This window comes from Phaethon lepturus, unplaced genomic scaffold (genome assembly GCF_000687285.1).
Source record: "Phaethon lepturus isolate BGI_N335 unplaced genomic scaffold, ASM68728v1 scaffold10997, whole genome shotgun sequence".
In the NCBI taxonomy this organism is placed as follows: Eukaryota; Metazoa; Chordata; class Aves; order Phaethontiformes; family Phaethontidae; genus Phaethon; species Phaethon lepturus.
The window spans coordinates 6,157-31,588 of record NW_010554073.1 but is presented as its reverse complement, the minus strand read 5'-3'; the positions used below and the strand labels follow the sequence as shown (position 1 = coordinate 31,588).

At 40.4% G+C, this 25,432-nt stretch overlaps 1 protein-coding gene across 1 annotated transcript in view; it reads right to left on the bottom strand.

Annotated features, from left to right (window-relative positions):
* The window catches only part of LOC104624364 (integrin alpha-9-like), a gene marked incomplete at its 5' end in the record, with an annotated part of 96,781 nt that extends 73,473 nt beyond the window's left edge, over positions 1–23,308 (bottom strand). The window contains 3 exons of the mRNA XM_010291714.1: positions 4,858–5,008; positions 20,704–20,780; positions 23,198–23,308. Of these exons, the coding sequence (XP_010290016.1) occupies positions 4,858–5,008; positions 20,704–20,780; positions 23,198–23,308 (339 nt within the window). The remainder of the gene's footprint in view (positions 1–4,857; positions 5,009–20,703; positions 20,781–23,197) is intronic.
* Between the last annotated feature and the right edge of the window lie 2,124 nt (positions 23,309–25,432).

The following is a 25,432-nucleotide window of genomic DNA, read 5'->3' as shown; positions in this document are numbered from 1 at the left end:
CCAGCGCTGAAATGGGGTTAGCTGATAGACTCCCGCCAGCCCTTGCAGAGCAGTGGGAGATTAATGCTGTACATACTGGGATACTGCTGTTGTTTTTATTATTACTATGTTATATATGTTATTTTTATACTATTGCTATAAAATCTCATGCCATAGCTGAGCTGATTTAATAAAGATATGTCTCTGCTACACCACGTTAACTGCCACTGCCAGCAAGCTTAGAGTGCTTTTTCTGCAACTTGTACTGAAAATATCCGCCTGTGCTGAACAGCACCTAATGAACGGTTAGCAAAGTGCCCATTGCTGATAAGCATTTTCAGCAAAACATCACAAGCCAGGAGGCAATTCCAATAGATGTGAAATGGTGTAGAAATTAGTAGCAATAGCTTTTTATTCTTTTTTCAGACTCAGCACAGAGCAGCACTCTGCATTCTTCTATAGGAAAGTGGTTTCACCTCTGTTAGGTGGATTTTTCAGACTCTGAAATAGGGTGCTTTCCTGAAGCTGAATTAAGATTATGGGACAATAAACTTTAAGATTAAAAAAAAAAAAAATCTACTCAACACAGAAGAAGAAACCAAGATTTCTTTGTCAACATAGTAAAGAAAAGAATCTAAGTGGAGAGGTGAGGTGTTTTTCTCCCTCTCTCTTTTTTCTTTTTTAAAATGAACATGATTGATTAAACCTTTCTGTATTTCAGAAGGAACATTTTTCTTAGTGGACATATTCTGAAGTTCACTGGAGTACAATACTTCCACACACCTGTAAAACAACCCGTTCTCACAGAGTGAGAGCTTGAAACTTTGCATAGGAGTTGTATCAACACCCAATCCTCACCAATCTCTCAAAAACACATCCAGCCTCAGCCCAGCCCTGAAAGAACTCTGTCACTTTAGCTGAACAGTTTTTTTAAATAAGCAATGTGAGTTGTAATTGTCTTCTAAAAATCTCATCTCAAATAGTTTAACCCCACCAAATTTAGGAGTTGAAAAATAAGGTTCACAACAAAAGCATTGCCATGCCCAATAAGAGGTACGATAACTGGCATAACTGTAAGGCAGTAAATGTAAACATAAAGAAAAATAATAGGCACACTAAGCTACTGGAGACGAAACACACAGCTGTATCCTAAGTTAATAAATTTGGTATTTTATTGTTACATGCCCATTTCCCCAGAAAAGTCCCCCTTTATTTAAAGGGGGAGCACAGAAGGACAGTGACACCTTGGTGAAGACAGCCCTTTCAAAGGGCAGTAGTGGCGAGACAGTTAACAGCACTACAGGGAGCGCAGGCAGGAATCAGAAGTCAGCCTGTGCCACATGCTGTGCCTCTCAAGAGAAGGATTGGCTGTCAGGAGCTACGGAAAGAAAACGCTGGGTTTTGTCCATGGAGAGAGGGAGGACTGGCTGCAGCATAACAGGAAAATCAGACAGTGGAATAGGTGGAGTCTCCTAAATACCATTCGGCGAATGCTTTTTCACCTCACAGAGAGGCAGCAAAACCTTGCCAGGTATCACAGAATTGTAGAATCCCAGGTTGGAAGGGAACTCAAGGATAATCTGGTCCAACCTTTCTTGGTAAACCATGGTCCCGACAAGATGGCCCAGCACCCGGTCCAGCCAAATCTTAAAAGTGTCCAGTATTGGGGAATCCACCACTTCCCTGGGGAGATTATTCCAATGGCTGATTGTTCTCTAGGTCTATCCACCTGTCCCAGTTTCAGCCAGGGTAGAGATAATTTCTTCACAGAAGCTAGTGTGAGGCTGTGTTTTGGATTTGGGATGAGAAAATGTTGATAACGTGCTGATGTTTTGAGTTGTCGCTAAGCAGTCAAGGACAGTCCAGCTTCTCGTGCTGGGCTGCCAGCAAGAAGGCTGGGGGTGCACGGGAAGCTGGGAGGGGACACAGCCGGGACAGCTGACCCAGCCTGGCCAAAGAGATATTCCATACCATATGACATCATGCTCAGTATATAAAGCTGGGACGAAGAAGAAGGAAGGGGTGGAGGGACGTTTGAAGTGATGGCATCGGTCTTCCCAAGAAACCATTACGCATGATGCAGCCCTGCTTCCCTGGAGATGGCTGAACACCTGCCTGCCCATGAGGAGTGGTGAATGGATTCCTTGTTTTGTTTTACTTGCGTGCGTGGCTTTTGCTTTACCTATTGAACTGTCTTTATCTTAAACCATGAGTTTCCTCACTTTTACTCTTCTGATTCTCCCCCCATCCCATCACGGGGCTGCGTGGTGCTTAGTTGCTGGCTGGGGCTAAACCACGACACCACCACGCCTCATGAAATCTCAGTCTGCAGAAAGGGAAGAGGGTCTAGCTCCACTCAGACCCTTCAGGGAATGCTACCATTGTCATCCTGGATCTAGGCCACATCGTTTCTTTTCAAAACACAAGATGTAGCATTTTGTCTCAATAACTGTTGAAAAAAAACAGCATTAAACTTCTGCACTGTCACGTCTCATTGTAACCAATCCATAGAAAGAAACAAAACCACACTAAATCCACTAGACATGTCCCCAGTGGGGACACAGGCAAAACACACAGGGGACTCACAGCATCTTGAAAGGACTTCAGAGGCAGGTTATGAAAGTCAACACATGATCCTCGTTCTCAGAGTCACCTTACAGAAAAAGCATCAAGCAACCACATGGAAGAGACCATTCTCTTCCACTTTAGCGTTATTCATTAAAAGGCAGTTGCTCCTGAAATTTTCCCACAAGAAGTTCTTTTGATTCCAAAATTGCTCCACTAAGGGAAATCTTAGGAGTTGTGATTTTCATTCTGGCTTTATGTTCTGGATTTTTGCCTGGGCAATGTTCAACCAGGAACAAAATCTATTTAAAGTACATGCACAGTACATATTATGCATAGATGTCAAGGGATGGGAGTAGGTTATGAAACATGAAGGCTGTGATATTTTACAGAAAAATCATTGTTCAAAGAGCTTAAGGAAAACATAACACTGTAATTGAGACAAGAAGGTTGTAATCCAGGTTTCCAACTGGACAAATGGTGAGGCCAAAAATATATTAGTTTTTAAAGTAAGTTTCTAAAGCAAAAGCTGACTGAGAGGAAGTAAAATAGCCCAACACAAACCTGTGACTCAGTTTTTCAAAGCTGTAACTAGAATTATTATCAAAAAACCTCCAAACCCTATCAAATCAATCACAAGAAAAGTGGAACAGCAGGAACAACAGCAGACTATACCCTCATCCTATTTGTAAAACCTGAGGAAGAAGGAAGCCTACATGCTTCCTTGATGTGTGGTTTTCAGTTTTGGGTTTTTTTTTTTTAAAGAAATGCTAGTTTCTATTAGCAGAAGACACACTGAGCAGTGAGATAAGTCTACAACAATGTCATCTGCTTCCAGAAACTGCTCCTTCTAGGCAGCATTCCGCACAGATGTTTCAAGTCTGCTGTTAGACCCAGGCTCAAGGTAAAATACCAAGGGAAACAGCACATCACCTTCAGCTTGTTCCTTCACAGTGTTGGCCAAGAAGAACAATGAAGGCAACTGATGTTCCAGTTAATCCGTGTGTGTAAAATATTCAATGTGTAAGCACAGAAGAAAAATAAAAAACCCACAACAACCTTTTAAAAAAACATGTCAAGCTTTGTTTCTCTTCCAGTGCAAAGGAATGGAAACCCTCCCACTGACTTCAACGGGAGCTCAGCCAAACCCTGAACATCTTCAAAGACAACTTCCATTAAGGAGAAGTTGCATATTGGTGTAAGGCATTTCTATTTTATCACCTGCTTTTGATAAACTGCATACTTGCAGCACATAATGTCTGAAAATGAAGCTTACAATACAACTTTCTGAGGCTTGCAACTGTATTAATCAAAACTGAACACTAAGAGAATTAACATGTATAAGAAATTAACATGTTTTATCATGTAACGAGTTAATTTAAGAGGTTTATAATAACTGAAATCTACCATAAAACACAACAAATACTGCCAAAAGGTCATTGGTTCAATGACTGAGTTAATCCCATACTTTGCAACAGTTGTACTACTGTTTTTAATATTGCTCTTATGGCTTACAAAGCAAAATGGCTCCAGCAGAGAGACAAACAACTGTGAAAAGCAGGAACAGACAGAATGTTGGTACAACTGTACAGCTCCCGTTTTGTACAATTATTTTCACATTACTCACACTCACGACAGCTTTCACAGGCATCAGTTTGCAAAAAGCTTGATTCAGTGTTTGTATTTCAACAACTTTAAATGAACTCATACTAATGAAAACATGCAAGTATTTAAATCTAAATGTAAGGAGACTAAACCTCAAAATATTCACCTGACTCCATGTTGGTGAAATTAAAAGCACTTTTGAGCTCTTGGATCAGTGACGTGCCTTGGCCACAACCCAAACTTGCAGCAGGACATGAGCAAAGAACAGCTTTGTATCTTGGTTTCAATGAGGAAAAAAACTAGGCGCTCAGGTCAGGAGATGACTAGGACTGCTGAATGCAGTGTGGCACCACTCAAACTAGAGGCACCCTTTGTATTTCAGCGCCATTTGGTACCCTACCAGTTTCCAAACCAGTCTCCCTCTACCTCTTAATACCTCAACCAAATGGTCTTTCTTTTTCATTTGTGCTCCCCAAGTAACAGTGCTGTGTCTTCTACAGAAACACAAAGGGTGTGATTTACACAGATCAAATCCACAAAAGAAAAAAACTCAGTAAAGAGCCTGGAAGAAATTCAAGCCCAGCATAACCAGAAATAACTTCCAAATGTCTCAGCAGTGTGGACCAGGCCACCCCCTGTTCCTACATCTTGTAGTTAAATTGGCTTAAATTTAGGAGACTTGCTCATAGCAAGATTGGCCTTTCTTACCTTTTGCCACATTTTGATGAAGAAGAGCTCCCCAGAAAAATTGAAGAAAACATTGGTGTCGTAGGCATCATCCCCAACGTTAGAGATGGAAATGTTAAGTGAGATGTTCCTCACCGCTCCCAGGGCCAGGTAGGCAGTTCTGTCATCAACACTGTAGGCAGAAACAGTTACACTGGTTTAACTGTGGGCAACTTTCACACTCTGGTCCTTCTTTTTTCCTGTTACAATAGTGTCACAACTCAACTGCTTAAAAGCTCATCAGTCAGTAATTCTGGAATGTGCTGTACAGCCAATGTATGGTGGGGCGGTCGTACTGGGAACGAGCAGCTCCTGAGTCCTGGTTCTGACACCACCTTTTGTGACTGTAAGGAAACCCCACGATCCTCATTTGGAACTATTTCATGTGACTTATTGTTAACACAGTTTTAGTGAGAATAAAATAGCTGACTGTAAAGTAATTGTACAAGGGAAATGTAACAAGTGCAAGATATTATGCCCACATTCAAATACACAAGCTATTTCAATTTTTCTCTCAATAATTCAAACTTATTCTAACATTCTAGTAACTTTCTGAAAAATTTTCTTAGACTTATGCTATGAATAGAAAAAATGGAAAAGAGGGTCAAATAAGATCCAGAAACTGGTCTAAGTGGAAAAAATGTATGGGAAGTACAACAAATGTCCACTGAATATAACTAATCATTCTTCAGGTGTTTATACTAGACCTAACATGATGGAGTAATTTTCTACAAGTGGAATACCAAGGGAATGGTTGATTTAAAATAACAGCTATATGTCATGAATCAATACTCTATCGTAATATGGCATTACAGGTTATGAACACAGATATGCACACAGCGGCAAATATAAATATTCACACACACATTCATTATTTGATATTTAATCATACCAGGCTGTCCAGAAGATGAGTTAACAAGTAGGAATAAAGGCTAAAGATAAATCACAAGAAAATACAATATCAATGCACAGATCTGCAGGTCTAGCAACTATAAGTACAGTAAAAGATAATATGAAATATACCAGGTATAAATGTAAAAATAAGCAAAAATAGCCAAAATATCAAATTGAATACAGTTATCATAACTGGAATCTGAGACTATCCATAGATCCTGGAGAAAACACTAAGTAGCTGGTCAGAAAAGGGGAGAGACCTCCAGCCACACAGCAGGAAGATGCTCTCAATTATTTCTTCTAAGGCAACAGCCAGCCCAAAAGTAAAGAAGGAACCACCTCTGAGGAAATGTACCCTTGTGCCACCCACTCTACTAGATGCTGTTGCACAACACACATGCACAACACGCATGCAGCAGCACGCAACGGCACGGAGAAATCCATAGCCAACTAAGCCACCTTTCACTCACCCAATTTCCATTGGCTGTGCCAAGGACATACACATCGGCACACGCTGCTCCTCTGCATGTCAGTCACCCTCTGAAAATGGCTGGGGTGCAGGATGAGAGCTGTGTTTAAAGGCAGTCTGTCCCTCCATTGCCACCAGCCCTCCTTTGCCTGCCTTGCTCATGGTACTGCAGCCAGAGCATCTGCACAAAAGTGGGGTTTCTGAGAATGCGGTGCTTAGAAACCGTTCAGCATCTTCTGCCAACCACAGCCATACCAGAAGTCCAAAGGCAGACACGAGCTCGCTGGGCTCCATCTCCCTGCGTTTGCCAAGAATTTTCTAGACATGGGCTTCCGAAGGTAGGTACTGAAGCAGCCCGGGGCTCTGGTGAGAAGTTCAGAGGAAGATGGTCTAGACTCGGGCTTTAAAGCTGAAGGCTGTGGATTGGGAGTGTAACTTTTCCATGTAACGCAGACAATATTTATGGCATATTTTTTTCCTGTACTTACTTCATTTATGATGATCTTCATTTATTAGGCCCAAAATTATGGCTTACAGTTTAATGACAGCTTCTTATGAGGCAGATATAAGTCTCCAGGAAATGTGCTTGCTTTCTCACAATCAACTGCAGACACCAACCAATCCTACTTATAATTGGACATTTTGCTTTCTAAACTTTATAGTTTATTCTCATAGTCAACTACCAGTGCAAATAAACATTTGCAAAAGTGTATGCAGCACAGGATCAACTGCAAAACTAGTTTGAGAGGTCCAAATAATTTGTGTTGTTGCTCCTTATGCACCAAAATAATGGCCCAGCTATGTAAGAGTACTTGGAAGCATTTAACCTTTTGGCCCCAACCTCAATGTTTACTGTTGAAAAGCAGACAAATTATGAAGATGCTAAACAACCTACTGCGATTTTCTAATAATCAAAAGTGCACATTTAGAAGCAAAGAAATAAACCAACCATTTATTACTGTGAATTGTTTCTCATGAACTTTATAATCTCACTTCTTGCAATCACGTCAAAACTTAAATCAACATCTATCAAACCCATTAGCAAAATCTGGAAGTATTGCTTAGCAGGCAAAGGAACATTAAAAGATATTTATCTGATGCAGGGTTGATACTAAATGCAATGCATGCTACAGAATTATCTCTGAATTAGTAGTAGCAGCACTTTGAGATTTAACGTAAAGACAATCAAGAATACTCTCCTTCCTACTGAATAATAAAAAAATAGTCAGAATGAAATCCTAACTAAAACTAAAACTAAACCCACAAGAAATAATGTCAAAATAAACACCATTGGGTTGTGTTACTCCTTTCTAAAGCTATCACTCCTCTGTTAAAAGTGCATCATACCAAAATTATGTTTGTAACAACATTTTCCTCAGCAGACAAAGAAAATGCCACTTTCTAAGCGCACACTGTAGTTGCTCCTACAAACAATTCACACACTAGTAAACTCTGAAAAACGTCACTGATTTTAGGCTGGCAGAGGGGTTCAGTTCTTTCTCTGAAAGGCTCCATGAGATTGTGCTGTAAGTCCCATTTTAAGCGAGCAGCTTTCTGAGTCATTAAGTCTATGCACATCTGGAATTAATCAGGTTCACTTGCAGTGAGAAGAGGATTAGGAATCTCCCCGTTCACAGGGGAGCTCCCAGGCTCTGTTTGCTGCTTGAGAGAGAACGTCATGGGGCACGGACAGCCTGCTGTGGTGCTGGAGAAGCTCTGCTACCAACTCGGTGCCACCCTCCTCCAGTGCCTGCCGCACGTTAAGCAACCCAGCTGCCAAGTCAAAATATATCAATTAAAGAACTGTTCTCACTAGCCAGAAACAAGAAAGCAAACTAAAGCCACCCCTTCAACTCAACAAGGTATGTCAAACAATTTAGGAAATGTAATCAAGCAATGGTTTTCAGTTTATGTTTTGTTGTATAAGAACTGTAAAGCTGCCAATATCTTCACTATGGACCTCATAACCTTGCTCACATCAAGGAAGAGAGGCTAAAAAACCCCCACAAAACCAGACTCAAAAAAGGAAAAAAAAAAAAAACAAAACACAAACAACAAAAAAAAAAAAAAAACAAAAAAGAAAAGAATCAAGATATAATCACTTAATTGGACAGAACACCACCATCTCATTACATCAGGTACTACACACAAAGAATGAACTGAATAAGAGTTCTGGGTAGACTGTGGACTTATGTATACATTATATATAGGCAACCACAGCTGTACACAGATACGTAACAGCACATGAAGGATGTCAAGCTATCAATGTTTGCATGGCAAGGGAAAGAAGTGTGACATTCAGAAGCACTAAATACCTGCAGCTTTCATTCACATGACCCAGACTTGCAGGTAACAAGCAATTCCGAAAATCGGGCTACAAATTTCTGCCACGGTTTTGAATTCACTGGCCATGGTACTACACATCAAATATAAACAGAAATAGTTAATGCTTTCCTCTTAAGTGAATAAGAAAAGGAAACTAAATTCCAGGATAAAACAAGTATCATCTTTTTTGCATGCTTTAATGCTCTTTGTTAATGCCTGAGCCACATCACTGCACTATTGTCAGTGAAGGAAGAATGACCAGCTGGGAAAGGCAAACTGAAAAGATCTGCAAATTTCATTTCCCCACCCCCCAAAATGCTGGTGTTTTTACTAATGTGGGTCAGGGGAGACATAATCCACATTCCAAAAAGTACACAGGGATGTATTTCTCTATTTCCTGCACTAGAGAGAATTTTTTTAAAAATTGAAAACGCATTTAGCGCTTCCTCTCAGCCTGCGCAGATCATACATAGGGCAAGGAATGCGATGAGGTCGCACTTACCCTGTTGGTCTGGGTCACCAACTTTCCCTTTTATATTAGGACCCTTTCTTTCCTTACAGCAAATTGGCACCTACATGGATAAATCACAGCTATTGCTCGATGGACAGTGGAAGTTACAGCTGGGGTCAGTTAGACTGCAAGTAGTTAAAAATGCTTCAAACAACTAAAGTCCCATGTGTCCTTTACCTCTATCAGATTAGAGTTCCACCTTTTGCTTTTAAATCAGTAAAAGGTGAGAGTCAACACCATTGGTCCTGTGACAGATCCAAACAGATTTCTACCTTCACCAACCAGTGTTGCAGTTGGTCTTCACAGTTACTATGATACTTGAATATTAATTTTGTCTCCACGGACTCTTGACATCAACCCTAAAAACCCAACAGGAGAAAGGTTTTCATCACAGGCTCCACGGTCAGTTGAACTTTGGGAGGAGTTTTGCAAATACTTCAACCTCAAGGGCCAAGGAAAAGTTGAAACCCTCAGCTGATCTTCTGGGAATTCATTTGATGTCTCAGTGCAAAACTGAGAGGTAGCAGCTCCATAAAGAAATCCAAACCAAGTAAAAATTTTAAACAACCCCACAGGGAGCAAACCCATGGGCTTTTACACCGCTTGGTTATATTGTCGTGCCATTGCATGTGGGTTCAAGGTCAGTCCTCGCTGTAAAGCTCACAGCCAATCTAGACTAAGGACTCGGCCAAACACGCAAGGTATCCTGGCTTATTCTGCATTACTGGAGCTGCTGCCTTCCCCCTCTCACCCTGCAGCCTACACTAGCAAAGGTGCTAAAAGACCTCATGCAGGTGATGACCATAGCCTGAGATGCACTAAACCAGCTATGGTAAACTAGCTCTGAGCCCACCAGATCATTTCATTAATGATCGCTTTATTTCTCACATGGAAACTTTCCAGTGTGCTCTGAGTAGCAGGTAACATGAGGTGACTGGAAAAACATAATAGACAATTCGAGGAGTGGTCAGCTGAGGTTCTGTGCCAGCAGAGCACAGTTTGGGAATAACACCATGCCAATAATCACTCCCTGTGAAGATTGAGTAATGATGTGCCAATGTTTCCCCATAGGAAGGGACCAAATGTGCCATATGAAAAAAGTGCCTACTGCAGCAAGCCCAGGGCCAAGGATGTGGAATTGCTCATGCCAGTACCCTTCTGGAGCAGAGCTGCAGTCTCTGGCACTTCAGTTCCTATATATTGCAATTCAGGAACATGGCACAGAGAGCTACCATTTCCATCCTTCCTACACTTTAATTTTAAAAATGAATGCCTTTGAGTAGTAGTAAACAATGGGGAAGAAAAAACACTCTAGGAAATCCTTTTTGCCCTTTATTATGATATTGAAACAACAGTGTGATTTCTAGTTACAGTTAGTTACCATACATTCAAAGCTTCTCTAGAAATTGTCCTCTTTTCCCCAAACGTAGTTTCTCCACGTAAATCCCCTATAACTACGCAATAGATATAACTCCCAGCCACCTGTGTCTTCAAACTTTTAAGTAAAAAGCACAGAGCAGGGCACAACATCCACATAAAAATACCCCTTATCTTATGACCCTACAGAAATCTGGTACCTTTTATTATCATCAGTAATTTCAATTGTACCTAGATGTTCACAACTCTTTATAAACAGAACTGAATAATCAACGGGGAAAGAGCCACCTCTGTTTTCACACAGTGTTTACTCCAGGGAGCAGCTGTTGGTTTGAATGGAGCTACCCTGGTTTATGAAACTGTCACATGAAAGCAAGATGAGGCACAACATCTACAGAAGCTCTAATCTAATCTTTCACCCTTGCAGACACATATACAAACCAACATCTTTTAGCAACATCCTTGAAATCAATGGTACTGTGCCCCTGGGACAAAGTTATCGCGGCATGTGTGTGTAATCCTAAGCATCCTAAGGTTGGAACACAAAAACTAGTTACTAGGGACAGAAAGAAATGCAAAAGATAAATGGTACCAGGCACGCAGCTGAAAGTTGCACGCATCAGCCTGATGTAAAGAAAAAAACCTCTCTCTTCCCAGTTTGTTAAAATCCTTGAAGAGCTCTGTTAAGATAGGTGATTCTTGACCACACATCTGGGCCTGAAATTTGAGAGTGAATCGGTAGCACCTTCTAACGTACTGTTTCTAGGAATTAGATCATTAACAAAGTCATCACGCAAACCATGTATTTACCATAGAAATTATGCCTTCAGAAATAGATTTCCTATTATTATGTATCTTCAATTGTTTGTCCCATTCCTGGGATGCTGGAGTGCAATATGTAATTTAAAAAGCATACTCAGCTGACCATCGATGAGGGAGAAAAAGACCGGTCCCCTATCCAGCAGTCACTTTCAGAGGTCAATAAAAGGCAGTTAATCAGAGATGAAATGTTTTAATCAGAGATGAAATGTTAGAAACAGTACAGGTTTGTTACTTTAGGAAATTTGTTTTGCAGTATCAGGTGTTACAAGCCAGGAATAGGTTACATCTAGATGTCAAACACAATAAGCAGCATATACATATATCAGCACATTTCCTCTATAGCTCATGCAAAAGCAGCAAGATGATTTACCTGGTGACCTGTGAAGAACCTCAGCCTTACCAGATTTTGTAACTGCAGGATGTATTACTAGAAAAAGTTCATGTAGCTGCATGACAAAAGAGTATGTGTGTAAGCGTCTATATATACAGACATATGCATATATGCATCAGCCAGGATGTATTCTGGAAATACAGAACAATGGTGCATCTGCTTCTCATTGTGGTCTGTACAGCATTAAGAACTTCCACCTCTGGAGGCAGCTAATGTTTGACAGCGCTGCCTGACGTTAAGCTTTTGTTTTGCTAGCTTTATATTTTGGTTGCTAGAGCAAAAAACAATATGGTGACTTATCATTAGGCCCATAAAAGACTGATGTTGAGATGTTCACAAGGAGGCCCAGGCTATACATTAGTTCAGCAATGAATTCAAATTATATGAAACAACATCTCTTTAGGGTCTACAGCAAAATCCTACTCCAGTAGATACAGTCAAGTGATTCTTGCAAAACAAAACCAGCATTTAAGAAGTGACAAGACTGGCTTGTACAGTATCCCTGACTGATCATCAGTGGTCTGTTAGTAGAAAATAGAGATTGGGAATCTGTATTCTTATATGAGATGTGGACTACTGAGGTTCGTTTCCACTCATCACTTGATAGCTCTATTACCATCCATATGGGTTTAATCACATGTTCAAAAGGAACAGGACTGCCCACTCCTATCAAACTGGACTTATTTATTTATTTTGGGAGAGATTTATGGAGCTCTGAGCGCAACTAACCAGATGGAAACCAAGAAACCATTCCTTCATCCCCATTCACCCTCAACAAGGGAAAACATTCATTCTTTCCTGAGACGATGCTCCCACTGCAACTTGTGCTACATCCTGATTAATTGCGGGCTCTGCTGGGCAGCCCTTCCAGGAAACTGTAAATCCAATCCTGGATGAGCTACAACAAAGTTTTCCATGTGCCTCACAAATGCAGCATTCAATACACTAAGAACTGTCTGTAGGTAAAAGACAAATAAAAGTAAATATAAATTAGAAATCAGAATTCTGCTTCCTGGATTCACCCTGAAGACTAAATTCCAAACAGAATTACAAATGTACTAATGTACGTGAAATGGCATAAGAATTTTTTTCATTGCACCCTTTTACAGTACAGCAAATTGCTTTGAAATAACATTAAACAACACTATAATTTATGAAATCACTTAAATCACAATGTGAAACTTGGTATGACTTTTTGAGAAAACAGAAAGCAAGCTACTTCATATCCATTTTTCCAATGGTATGCCGTTGGTTCCTCCCTGGAAATAACTCTTCTGGTAGTTTAAAAAGATCACAAGTTAGGACACCACTGCGGTATGACCAAGTAACCAGTGGGCAGCACATGACTGCAGTGGGATCAGCCACGGCTCTGTATTTGTGTCCTGGGAGTTGGAAATATCCATGCTGGTACACACAGCTTTATACACACAAGGTCTTGACTGAAAGCTCAAGACCACTCCCCTAGCACTAAAAATGCTAAACCATAGCATTTCCTCATTTTTCTTTGATTGTTTTTTGTAAAGCAGAAAATTAGCTCCATCTGAGCAGCTCAGCTATTTAGGGTAGCCTGTCTAGGGTAAAAATCAAAAATATTTTTGAAAGAAGTGTTTGTTCAATAAAAGATAAAATAAGTGAAAACAAATTCTTCATCTGCTATGAATGAAGAGGAAGGGAAAAACAGATATTATCAGAGCACGTAATTAAGCTCCAAATGAAAGGATATTGTTTTTCCTCATCACGACTGTTTTGTTAAGATGCACTTCAGGGGCATAAAACCTCAACAGGCATGCCATGAAACGTGAGGCCTCTCTGGAAACAAATCCCCGTTGTGTGATCAAAGGAAGATAAGCGCTGAGGCGTGAACCTGGTCAAATTTATGAAACAGCTTTGCTTCCCACATAAAACCACAGGCTTGCAGCTTTTCTCCATGGGTTTGCAAAAGCCTGTGATCAGTGAAAACCCTCATTAATTTTTTTTTTATAAAACACTACTATATTCATGAGATGCACTCAAAAAGTTTTGAACTTTCTCATCAAAATTTTATATTATTGCTCCTTCCTCCAGAAGACACTGACTTGCGGCACTGTTACTGCACTAACCTATGTTCTGTGGTGTTACATCTTGTGCTGGGGAAAAGCAAATTGGACAAAGCTGTCATAACACATGTTTTTATTTATGATTTCTGAATTCCTTCAGCTCAGGTTCTGTAATAATTTGACAAGTCAATATAAAACTGCTGAGGTTCATTTTTCAAATCCAGGTGACCAATGTCTGATGATGTGCCCAGTGAACCAGAGGGAGTCCTTCCACTGATTTTAATAGGTCCACGAGCATATTCATCCTTGCATCTATGCACAGCATTTGCGAAACAACCAGTTTTGCAGTTGCATAGCTAAATCACCTATGTGAAATTATTCATTTTTCACTAATACAAATAATATGCTTATAAACTTCAGAGTTGTAAGCTGAAGGGCTGGGGGGAGCCACATGGTGGTGGTACATACTCTCCCTGGTCTTTTCAGTGAGGCCTGGATTAAGTACTTTGAGATTACATCCCAAAATATCACATCAAATCATTTAACTGCCTATCAGATACAGAGCCATGCATAAGACAAAAGTGATCACAGAAACAAAAGGACAGCTGGCAGAAAACATGTTAATCCTTTAGTAAGTCACAGAAGGAAAAAAAAAAGAAAAAACCACCAACTTTCTGTGGAGCTGACCAGAAGATACTGGAAAATACTTTTTCTTCATCAATTACCATTTCAGAAAAATGGAAACATTTCAAACTCAATGAAAATTTTTAAAGACTGGGGTTTTGTCCATTCTCTGGCTAATTCCAGAGGGACCAAAAGAAGCAGAAACAGCCCAAGTCACAAACTTGACCTTTTAACTGGAAAAGAGCACTTCTCAGAAATCCCATTTCACAAGAGAACTTTTAAGAGCATTGACTCCAACTCAAAAAAAAACCCCAAAATTTGAAAAACCTTGAAGATGTCTGCAAAATGCACCTGTCCCCCCTTTGGCTTTGTATGACTTTTGCTTCCAATTTCATATTTTCAAAATAAATAATTTGCAGCAGTACATATGGGAACCCCAGCCAGGCGGTAGGAGAAGAATATAAATTTGAGTCTAATGAATGGTGGCTGTTAAGGATGCTCTAAACCGATACATAAAAGCAAGCTGCTTATTCCAAGCAGCCAAACATCACTCAGAAGCACTCCAATGGGTGAGTAATTCTGTTTCTAATGACAGATGAAGGATAACCTCATGTCACATAAATATATGGAAGACAGACTTCCTCCTGGAACCTTCTCAGGAATAGCAATATTTATTACAGTATTTTCTGTTGCTATAATATTTATTATAGCAGTATTTACAGGATTTTCTATCCAAGGGGGCTCATAGTCCTGTGCTTACAACCTGATTTACATACCATGTGCACAGCTTGTGTTGGAACACAGCAGCTACATGACATGTGCAACATCATCCTTCTTCTTGTACTGTTTGTTTTCGGTAAAGCCACTCTATTCATTGTGACACACAGGCTGTCAGTATATTTGCACAGCCATACAGGATTTCCTTCCTAGCTGCATCTTGCAGGGAGGCTACCACCCATTCTGCTCTGGTCTTTTTAGCTGGTTTGTTTATTATAGCTGGAAGAAAGTCTGTTTTTTCAAACACCCCCAACTGTTACTCAAATGTCTTCTCCACGGTTTTCACTTGGTGCCCATTACAGCCTAAACAGGGCTTGATAACTACCGTTGCCTTTGCAGAGTGCCAATCAGACGGATAGGCATCAGCTCAGGACCTGAAACTGCCTTGGTACGTCAGACAAGATGTGTGCTCCCGTCAGCACTGCTCCCTCAGCACTTTCAGGTTCTTCTTAAAAGACTAGAGTGCTTTTCTCCCATATAAAGTACCAGAGGAATGGATTAGCAGATTTTAAAGGCTAGGGAGGTCTAATCTTCTACAGAACACCTACCTACTTCAGAGTTTCCCCCAGCACATGTTGAGGAAACAGATGCAGTTCAGCTTCTAAACAAGTAGCTATGGAGAGGTTCAATAAAAATGTGCTATTTGCTACAGAAACCTGATGGAAAAGACATTTGCTGTGCTGAGAAAACGGAGTGAGGCATTGAAGTTGTGCTGAACTTCATTACATACCACATTACAGCATGATATGTAATAAATATATCTTTATTATTAAACAATATTTGAAAATAATAGCTAACAGAACACTCTCTAATTGCATTTTGTTTTTCAGTATTGGATTGCTGGAAAGGAAAACTGGTTTCCTATTGCTGTCCCAAACCTATGGCTGTAAAAATAAAGTTTATTACAAAATATTCTATTCTTATTTCTCTTATGGTTTCAGATTGCATCACTAAAGTTACCCGTATACAATACATAAATACTTTCTTTACACTAAGATACTTTTAAGTCTCCTCCTTTAGAAATGTCCTCACCCCACCCCACCCCCCGGACATTATGGCATGGATAGTGCCAGATTTTGCTATCTCCTATGACAGCCACAAGATTTAACACTGGAGACTTTGAAGGGGAGGCAATGAGTAGACTCTCTGCTCTGTGCTGCCAAAACCTCACATGTTTATGCTTTAAGAAAAATGGATTTGAAAACAGTCATGACTGGAAAGAGGACATGCCTTTCTTTTGCTCCTTCAGTTTCCGCCAACACTGCCTTCACCAAGTCCCCAGCACACTCCACAGCTCCTTTCTCTTTACTCTTAAGTTGCCATCTGTAGTTTTAGGCTAACAAACAGTTATACTGCTATAAGTTCGGGCCAACCATTAAAGAGATCATTTGTAGCAATACTAGCACACACCACTGTAGCTGTTTACATGCTGTCTCATAATGTCTGCTGTAGAAAGTTAATCCCCACAGTTTGCATTGCCAGGTCCAGCCTTTGATATTACTGTCCCCTCTGGTGATGCTGCATGTTCTTGCTGGCAGAGGTGGCATCAGCAAGAGGTGAGGAGTCCCACAGGCAGGTTTCCAGCCACAGTGCTGGAAGATACCCATCACCATCCTAGGCAGGTGTTTCCATGTTGGAGAAGAGCTGTTTTTTCTTCAGGCAATTTTGCTCAGGTTACAGAGAGGCAAGTTGGAAAACTGCAGAAAAGTTGGTTGGAAGGGATTTCTAGAGGTCATACAATCCATCCTCATCCTCCTCGACACAGGACTATTGCCAGCAACAGCTGAGGTCAGCAGGGACCTTATCTAGCCAAGTCCTGAAACCCACGACGGCAGAGCACGCAGTCTCTGCGCACCTCATTCCCATGCAGCACAAACTGCCTACACAAGAAGGTTTTTCCAAATCTCCAGTCTGAACCTGCCAAGCCACAGTCCATGACTCTTGCCGTCTGCCACAAGCAGGAAGAGTTTGGCTCTCTTGTTCCACAATCCCTTCATGACGCTGGGACGGGTTTACATGCAAACTGATGCTAATGAAGGTGGACAAGCCTTAAAGAGATTCATCTGTTAACTGAAAACAAACCTTTTTCTTTCCAGAATAAATGCATTCTAATAATGCATTCTCTTCACTCCAGTATAACATGTTCCCCTGGTCTTCAGCCCAAGTCTCCAAAGACATCTTTCACTATAACAGAGGCATTCAAAAAAACAGAATACAGAATTACCACCACATCCCACCGCCACCCTCCCAAATCCTTGCAAAAGCTTCCAGACAGAGTTAGAAGGCTTTAAGGTTTTTTGTCATCGTCCACTTTCAAGAACTCCTACCCTACCCTCTTCTCCAACTTCACAGTGGAGGGTTTCAGCTTGCCCAGCAGCGCTGTTTCCATATGCAGCAGCACCCCAACAACTGGAAATAACGAGGCAAACCCAATCATATCTGGTTGGAACAGCAGTGAAGTTTCTAACTTACACATGCAGATTTGCTTGATTCGAGCACTTTGGATAAATGGCCATATATTAGGTCATTACCTAGACCAAGTGTTAACATCCCGGGCTGTCTATCTGTTATTTATCAAAGTGCAGTGCTCCCAATTTGAAGGCACGTGAATAAGTTTTCAGAAGAGAAGGAGGATCCCAAGAAAAGCAAAATCAGAGCAGACCTGGTTAGCTCTTGCTAGCATGGGCTGGTTTTCCTACTAGTCATTTGCAATACGGGTTTGGCATCTTCAAAGCTGGGTGCAATCTTCTAACCGGGTAATTCTAGTGATTCAAACGCATCCCAGGTGAGCTCTAAATTGGGGTAGCTTGTGCACTTCCTGAGCTGGTAAGCAATTCTCTTGATGATAATGTAATGTGAGCTAACTTCTTATGCACATATATGGTCTAACTAGCATGTGTTTGAAAGTGTATTATATATAGTGATGGACAAAACTAGAACTTCCAATACATAGCTCTCTGCACAACTTTCGTCTCTAACATGCTATAAATTCATGAAAAGTATGTAAGAACAGTCAGACCAAGTCAGTCCATCTAGCAGAGAATCCTGTATCCAACCATGTAAAAGCGAGAGGCCTACAGAAGAACAAGGCAAGCACAGAGTGTTATTTTGATGATCATTTAGGCAGCTTCCAGCATTTGTATTTGCCATTTCTCTACCACGTAAACTCTCAGAGTTTACAACATACTCAACAGTAAAATCCACAGATTAGTCACACACTTCATGAAAACACACCTCCTCATTTGTTCTTTTCATTGCTCTGAATAGTCTACTATGATTAGCAAACTTTATCACCATGCTATTCATTTTTAGCAGATTATTTCCCTGATCATTTATGAATATGCTGAATACCACCGGCCCCAGCACAAGCACTTGCGGAGTTTTCTCCACCAGGAAAACAAATTATTTACTCCTTCCCTCTGTTGACTACCTTTTAGTTAGGTAGTAATAGTCGGGCACCATTCCTCTCAGACCTGGGAAACTTACTTTCTTTGTGAACCTTTGGTGAAAAAACTCCATGAAAGTCTTATGCAAGCCCAGGCAGATGATCTTAACTGGATCACCCTATCCACACGTCCAGTGACATCTTCAAAGAGCTGCAACAGATCTGAGACAGCACTTACCATTGCCTTCCCATAAACATCCTATTTCAATCCAATGTATCTGTGTGTCATTAATTGCATTATTTCCAATAATAAATCCATGAAATTTAGTCAGACGTGATTATTTAGACAAAGGCATTGCCATAACCTTGCTAACAATGAAGTCAATTGTTTAGTGCAGATAGTAAAAAATGAGTCATCTTTTTTGCTCTTTCTACAAATAAAAAAATGCTTGGTACACAGATTTAGCATAAACAGGAATAATGTGGAAAAACACTGATCGGATTCTTTATCATGAAACCCATGGGGCTGAAAAAATTACCATATTCTTCAAGACAGGCACTTCTCTAAAATCAGAATCCATAGCATGTTTTTGTAGTTTTACATGCAATAATAATAATAAAAAAATCTGTTTTCTTTAAAGATTCCCATTGTGTTATGTTTCTCAATAACTAAAGCTTACCCAGCCCTTTAGCTAAAGAAAACCCATTCTGTGCAGACTTGATGGATTTGACGACATCCTGTTTATTTCAAACAGGACTTCAGAGTATCACTGCATAAAGGTTTGAAGAGCATTTGTTCAACATTTTGCTATACAAACATAGAAACTGTATTTGAATATCCTAAGCTTTTTTGACAGTTGTAGAAACAGCAGCCATAAAAATAAACAGTCTAATGCTCTAATCATGAACATAGCTCTTACTGCTGTGACTATATACGCTGACTGACAAGTTTTTAGGACTTGTCCCATACTTTTCTTTTTATTGGTTATTCCTCAGCTGCAGGACAAAATCCCTCATTGGCTTCCCTCATCTGCACAGAGACATCTCCAGCTCTCAACAGATTTTGCTCACCATGAAGATTGAATGAAAGGTCAAAAATCCAGACTAATCGCAGTCAAAGCTCGGACTCTGCAACCTGAGACCTAACCCTGCTCCCAGCCAATCCCCTGAAACATTCCTGTGGACTTCAGTCGTGTCTGGAGAAGTCCGTAACTTCTCAGACTTGTCTCTGGTTCAGTTTTGTCTCCAAGTACAGTTACAGCACGCTGTAGACTTACATAAAACATGTGTGTATCTCCTGACTATTACTTCTCCCCCCTCGCCACCTTTTTTTTTCCCCCAAAGCAGGGGATTTTCTTCCCCTCACTTTCCTGAAAGCAAAGCATTTCACAGAAAGCATCTCTGTCAAACAGCAAAACCTCTGGCACACAATTAAATAACTCGCATCAGCACTTCCATTTCTAAAAATGTGCTAAAAATGCTGAAAAAAAGGAAACAGAAGTGATGTGTAAAGTTCACCTTTAGCCTGATTTATCCCGAAATTGAATAACTTCATCCTGGAAAAACAATAGGCATTTTCCTAGGATCACCATTCACAAGGGACAGAACATAAACTTCACCTCTGGTCTATTTGATGAGGTTTATTATCCCAGAAGAAAGTGAAATCAGATACACCTCCCCAATTTACCAACAAGAATAATTTGACAAAAGAGCAGCAGTATTTCAGGAGAGTTAGCAAAACTACAAGTTCAGAAAAAGATAATTTGAAGAAGATAATTTTCCATGTTCTGAAGGGCTTTTTTTTAACCTTCCATGTGACATCTTCTGAACAAAACTGCTTTCTGCAGGCAGTTTGAACTCTTACCATGTCATAAGCAGTATTTTATCGTCTTTGAAATTGGTCCACATCGGTACTTGATTTGAGCACACATCTTTACTTTCCCTGCCCCTCTCTGATATGCTATTTTTTTTCTCCAGTTTTGCCTATTGTAATTGGGAAGGTGAAGGTGTCTTGTGTATGTATGTGCACAGGAGTTCAGATTCTGTGTACATCTCAAGACCTTTCTGCACTAAAGATAATATCACTGTCATCATCCTTCTAGTCTCCATATAAAAAGTCTGTGTTTGTATTCTGATTTTTCAGTGCCATCTTACATACAATGAATGGAACAATAGCATGTAAGAAACAAAAATAGAGAAAAAAGTTCACCTACTCACCTAGACAGCAATAATTTACCCTGAAGTTTCAAATCAGCAGCACAGTCATCAGATTGACAGTTCCTCTCAAAAACAGTCTGTGAAAAACAGAGAAAGAACTTGTTACAGCATGAAAAGAGTAAGATCAAAATTCAAAGAAGGAACATGCTTGATGGAAATAAAAACCCACCAACCCACAAAAATCTGTGATATGGGAATACATGGTGTGAGTGTTAAGAAAATTCAAGGGCAGGGAAATCTCATCTTTATCAGAACCATTTTTATTCTATTCTAACTAAATGAGAAGTTTCACCAAAACCAGACTGTCAGAGTTTTTCCTCAATCCATTCCCACTTCTCATCTGGCAAGAATTATTACTCACACTATATTTCTGGCACTCTCATTTCTCTTCCCCATGCATGTGCATGAAAATGAAACAGAAAATAAACTATTTATGAAACTACTTTCAGTCCTAATAGCTGCAAGTAAGGAAATCGTGCACCAAACATATTCACTAGACTACATTAAAGATAAGGAATCATAACTTTGGGGTTTTTTTTTTTAGATTTTATATATGGTAGAAAACATTTCTGCCATCCTGCAAGCAACAGAAAATTACAAAGACTGTTAAGTACCAGCAATACTCTCAAATAATGTAACCACTGTCAATCTTGTGAACTCTGGTAAAGACTATCATTTAGGAAATTTAACAGACTGATAAAGCTGGGAACTGTGAAAGGATGACATACCACTAGACACAGGCATGATATTTAAGCAGCAAAAAGAAGGGGAATACGTAAGAAGTCTATGAGCCTATGCAGATCTCTACAGTAGTTTGTCATGGCTAAACAAGGCAGCCACCAGTGAGTGAAAGAAGAGGACAGGAACATGTTCCTGGTGTCCAAGAAACCCAGATGCTGTCAAGATCATGCTTACTTTCCCCTGCTGTTGAGAACAGTGACCAATACCTTTCTGAACATATGACTAGACTTTTCAGGCTGGAGGATTCATTCTTTCAGAGTTGTAATACTCTTCAGCTTAACAAATACTCAAAGGTCAAATACCCAAAACAAGGGTTGCCAACACTGTTCAGCTAGGAAACCTGACAATCCACCAATCTCTTCCTTAATATAGGTGTTCCTTTCTACAGGGTTGGCTTCATGACTTTTATTAGCAAAGTAAATATGTTTCAATCATAAATGTGAAGACAGAGCAAGTCTGTGCAGGACACACGTAATGGCCAGATAGGGTTGGAGAGGCTTGGGGGGCAGGGAGGAAATAAAAGAAGATACAGAGTTAATACATTTTTAAAGAGCTCTGCCCAACTGTATCAGGACTAGAAAAAGACTTTGAATCTTAAGCCCAGAGGACACAGAGATTTCTAGTCCTTGTCTCTCCAGGAAGACTCTTGGCTAAGGAGGCAGCCTGCTCTCCTTTTTCTATGTTGTCAGAGCTCTCCAAAAAGGAGTGGACCTTTATGAAGTTAATTGGTGTTAGACTAGTGGATATCAAATTATGCTGTATGCTGTACTGAGCTGCAAAAAGAAGAAAGGTGGGAGGTGGACAGTTTTTGGGGCTATTTACTTTGCCCTTTTCATTTTCTTTTCTGACCTTTTGCTTTCTCAGAATCTTAGAAGTAGAAATTGTTGAAGATTTAAACACAAGGGCTGAATTTACCCTTCCTCCTTAATAAAGACTACCACACCAAAGGACAAGAATAGCCCCGAGACAGACACCAGCACAAGGTACCCCTCTCAAAACATGGCACGTTTCAGAGGTATAGACTCAAAAGTTATCAGAATTAATCGTCAACCACTGTAGTAGCTATATATAGGAAAGACCATTTGACCTTCAGAGGAGAAAGAAAAATAAACTGTAAAAATATTCTTGCCTGACAGTTTCCCTTTTTGCATTGCAGAAATCTTGGCAAAGCAAACACAGCGATCAAAGATCAACGACCTGAACGTTTCAAAGAATAAAGTACTGTAAGTACATTTAAGTAACTACCTAATAATCCTGGAATTCTGTTACTAAATCTATAGTTGTGGTTCTTCAGAAAGAATGAACAAATACTTCATTTTCTAAAACTACTGAGCATGTACCTCTTCCAACCTATCATGCGCTAGACAGCAGGCTACTTTGAAATACATTGGGAGTATTTCACTATGTCATAGAAACCCAAGTTCCTACAAGCACTGGGATAGAAGAAAGAAATAAGGATGATGAGTTCCCAGATCCATAACTGTGTAGGAGTGAACCCTTTGCTTCTGTGGAGGATCTTGAACCCGTTCAGGTTTGGGGGGAGAAAGGATTTCCAGTCCAGCCAGCTGCTTGTTAGGACCCATCGATGCAGCCACAGCTGGTTCCGCAGCCCACCTCCACCACAGGCTAAGGACACCTATGGATTATTTTGCTATTTTCTGCTGTTTCCCTGGTCCGGATAGATGTTGCCGTGACTCTACTCCACCTCCCTTTTTTGTGTGCCTGGCAAAGCCTCTGCCCTGTCGCTTCTCACAGTCATTATACTTCTTCCATTTTCTTCTCTGCTATCTTGAGCCTCCCTTTCCCCAGCCTGTTGCTTCTTCTGCCTTTCCAGTTGACTAATGCCCGCCTGTTCAAATCCCTCCTAAAGAATTAAGGAGTAAACACACTTTAAATCATCATAACATTTGTGAACACTGCTTATATATTCTGTTACTGTGCCCTTACTTGGTCTACTAGGGCTGTGATTTCTTTGGACCAGAAGCCGTATCTAACTCAACACTGTATGTTGTTAGAGCAGGAATCCATTCCTGGGATATGCACAGGCCCTAGTACAACATAATCACTAATTTCAACTCTAAGCAATCTTTAAAGTGGTTTCAGGTTTACAATACCAGCTTTAGGGATTTATAGAACTCTTTATATATTAAAAGCATTTTAACAAGGTAACCAATAAGCTGTATGTATATTATGCAGAACTGGAAAAAGGGAAGTAGAACAAAACAAATTCATTGCACTGTGGAAACACTTCATAATTTTTGCAGTTACTGTTACCCAAAGTGAAGAGGACCAATTCTGAACAGTGGTTTTACTGAAGCCCAACTGATTCTTACTGGATTCCAGCTACCTTGTACCAAATACCTCACAGGTTTGAATACGTACATCAGAGACGGTCAGGAAGGATTTCTTACTTCTTGCTGTAAGAAATACAGACAAAGAAAATTTTGGGGGGAATGGGGGCGTGGAGGAAGACACGGACAGACAGGGAAGGGGTAAAAATTGTCCTGAATGAGAAACACAGCTGCATCTCTTATCTCAAGGCCACCACACTTTTGACTGGCATTTCCATGAGAGAAATAGGTGTTTGTGCGCTCTGTAGCAGAGACAGGATAACTTCAATGTTTCTAGGACGCATCTTTACTGTACAAACACAAAGTTTATGTAAAGTGCATGCACAGTGAGTCCGTCAGGCTTCCTACAATCATCAGGTCTACAGCAAAGCACAGAGCAAATCCAGTGTTTCCGGGGTCCATGATTCCTCTCTATACTCTGCCCTACTGCACAGAATGCAGCAGCTATAGGGAATTGCTCGATGGCAGTTCCCACCAGGTCACCAAACTTCCTGGACAAACAGTTTTCTCAAATTCTGTATGGCAACTTTTCTGTGTAGAAACAATGATGCTTCTTGGGAGGTCAAGGAATATGGCAGATATATCCTGAAAGATTAGCGGAGATGGATCTTGCCCATGTCCTCCAGAGGATAAGTCAAAAAGCCTACATTAAGATATACTCCTTATAAAGAGTGAATATACCCATCTGCACACAATTAAATGTACACTAAGGAAACATCTAGAGCCAGCTGATAAGGAAGGGGATATGTCTAGACAGCCACTCAGATCAGGGCCTCAAAGCAAGTACCTTTGTGTCCACTCTGCCTCTTGAAGAGAGGTAGTGGATTAAATTCCACATTTTGTGGTAAAGGCCAGGGGTACAGTCCTCTGCCTCAGGAAATAGGAGGAGGATGAATCCCTAGGTCCTGCACCCTAAGGCATCCTAAGTACAAAGCTGCTGGGTTCTGGGTGTGAAGATATTCTCCTTTTCTTTCATGCTGATGGTGGACTGCTCAGGAATGCTGCTAGGAGGTAAAACAAGCAGGAAGGAGCCTGGCTTCAGCCTAATGGTCAGAGCTCTCTGCTCAGAGGAAGGTGATCTGGGATGTCAAACCTGCCTCACTAAATTGCTTCACTTTCAATGGCTATCTAAAATTAAACACATCTATGGTTCTGGGAGTACAGAAGAGAACAGGAAACAGAGAAAACCAAAAAAAGCTGTGTTTATGGCACTTCTGCCCACAGAAAATACTGGAAATCATCTGATAAACAAAGAAAAAGAAGTATTTCAAGACATTCAACCTCCCAAAATTCAGGGAAGCACATGGAAATTTCAGGTTGTAGCCAAAATGTGCAATCAAGACTTTGAGAGGTTGCCAGTACTCTGTTCCAGTAAGAGTTTTGCCCATCCTTTCACAGAAAAGGGAAAGTGACAGCTGAAGGACAACACTTGAAGAGAAGGGGGAAAAACTGGAGTCTCAAAAGAACCCTTGAAAACACACTGGTTTATGTTCTGGATAAGAAAATAGTGATTCACTCTGGATCAGGCCTTGAACTACTTCCTCACACAACAGTCTATAAAAGGTTCAGATAGCACTTCTTAAAAGGTGGCAGAGCTGGCCTTCTGTAATTGAGGATCCGTTCCTTTAACTTCATAA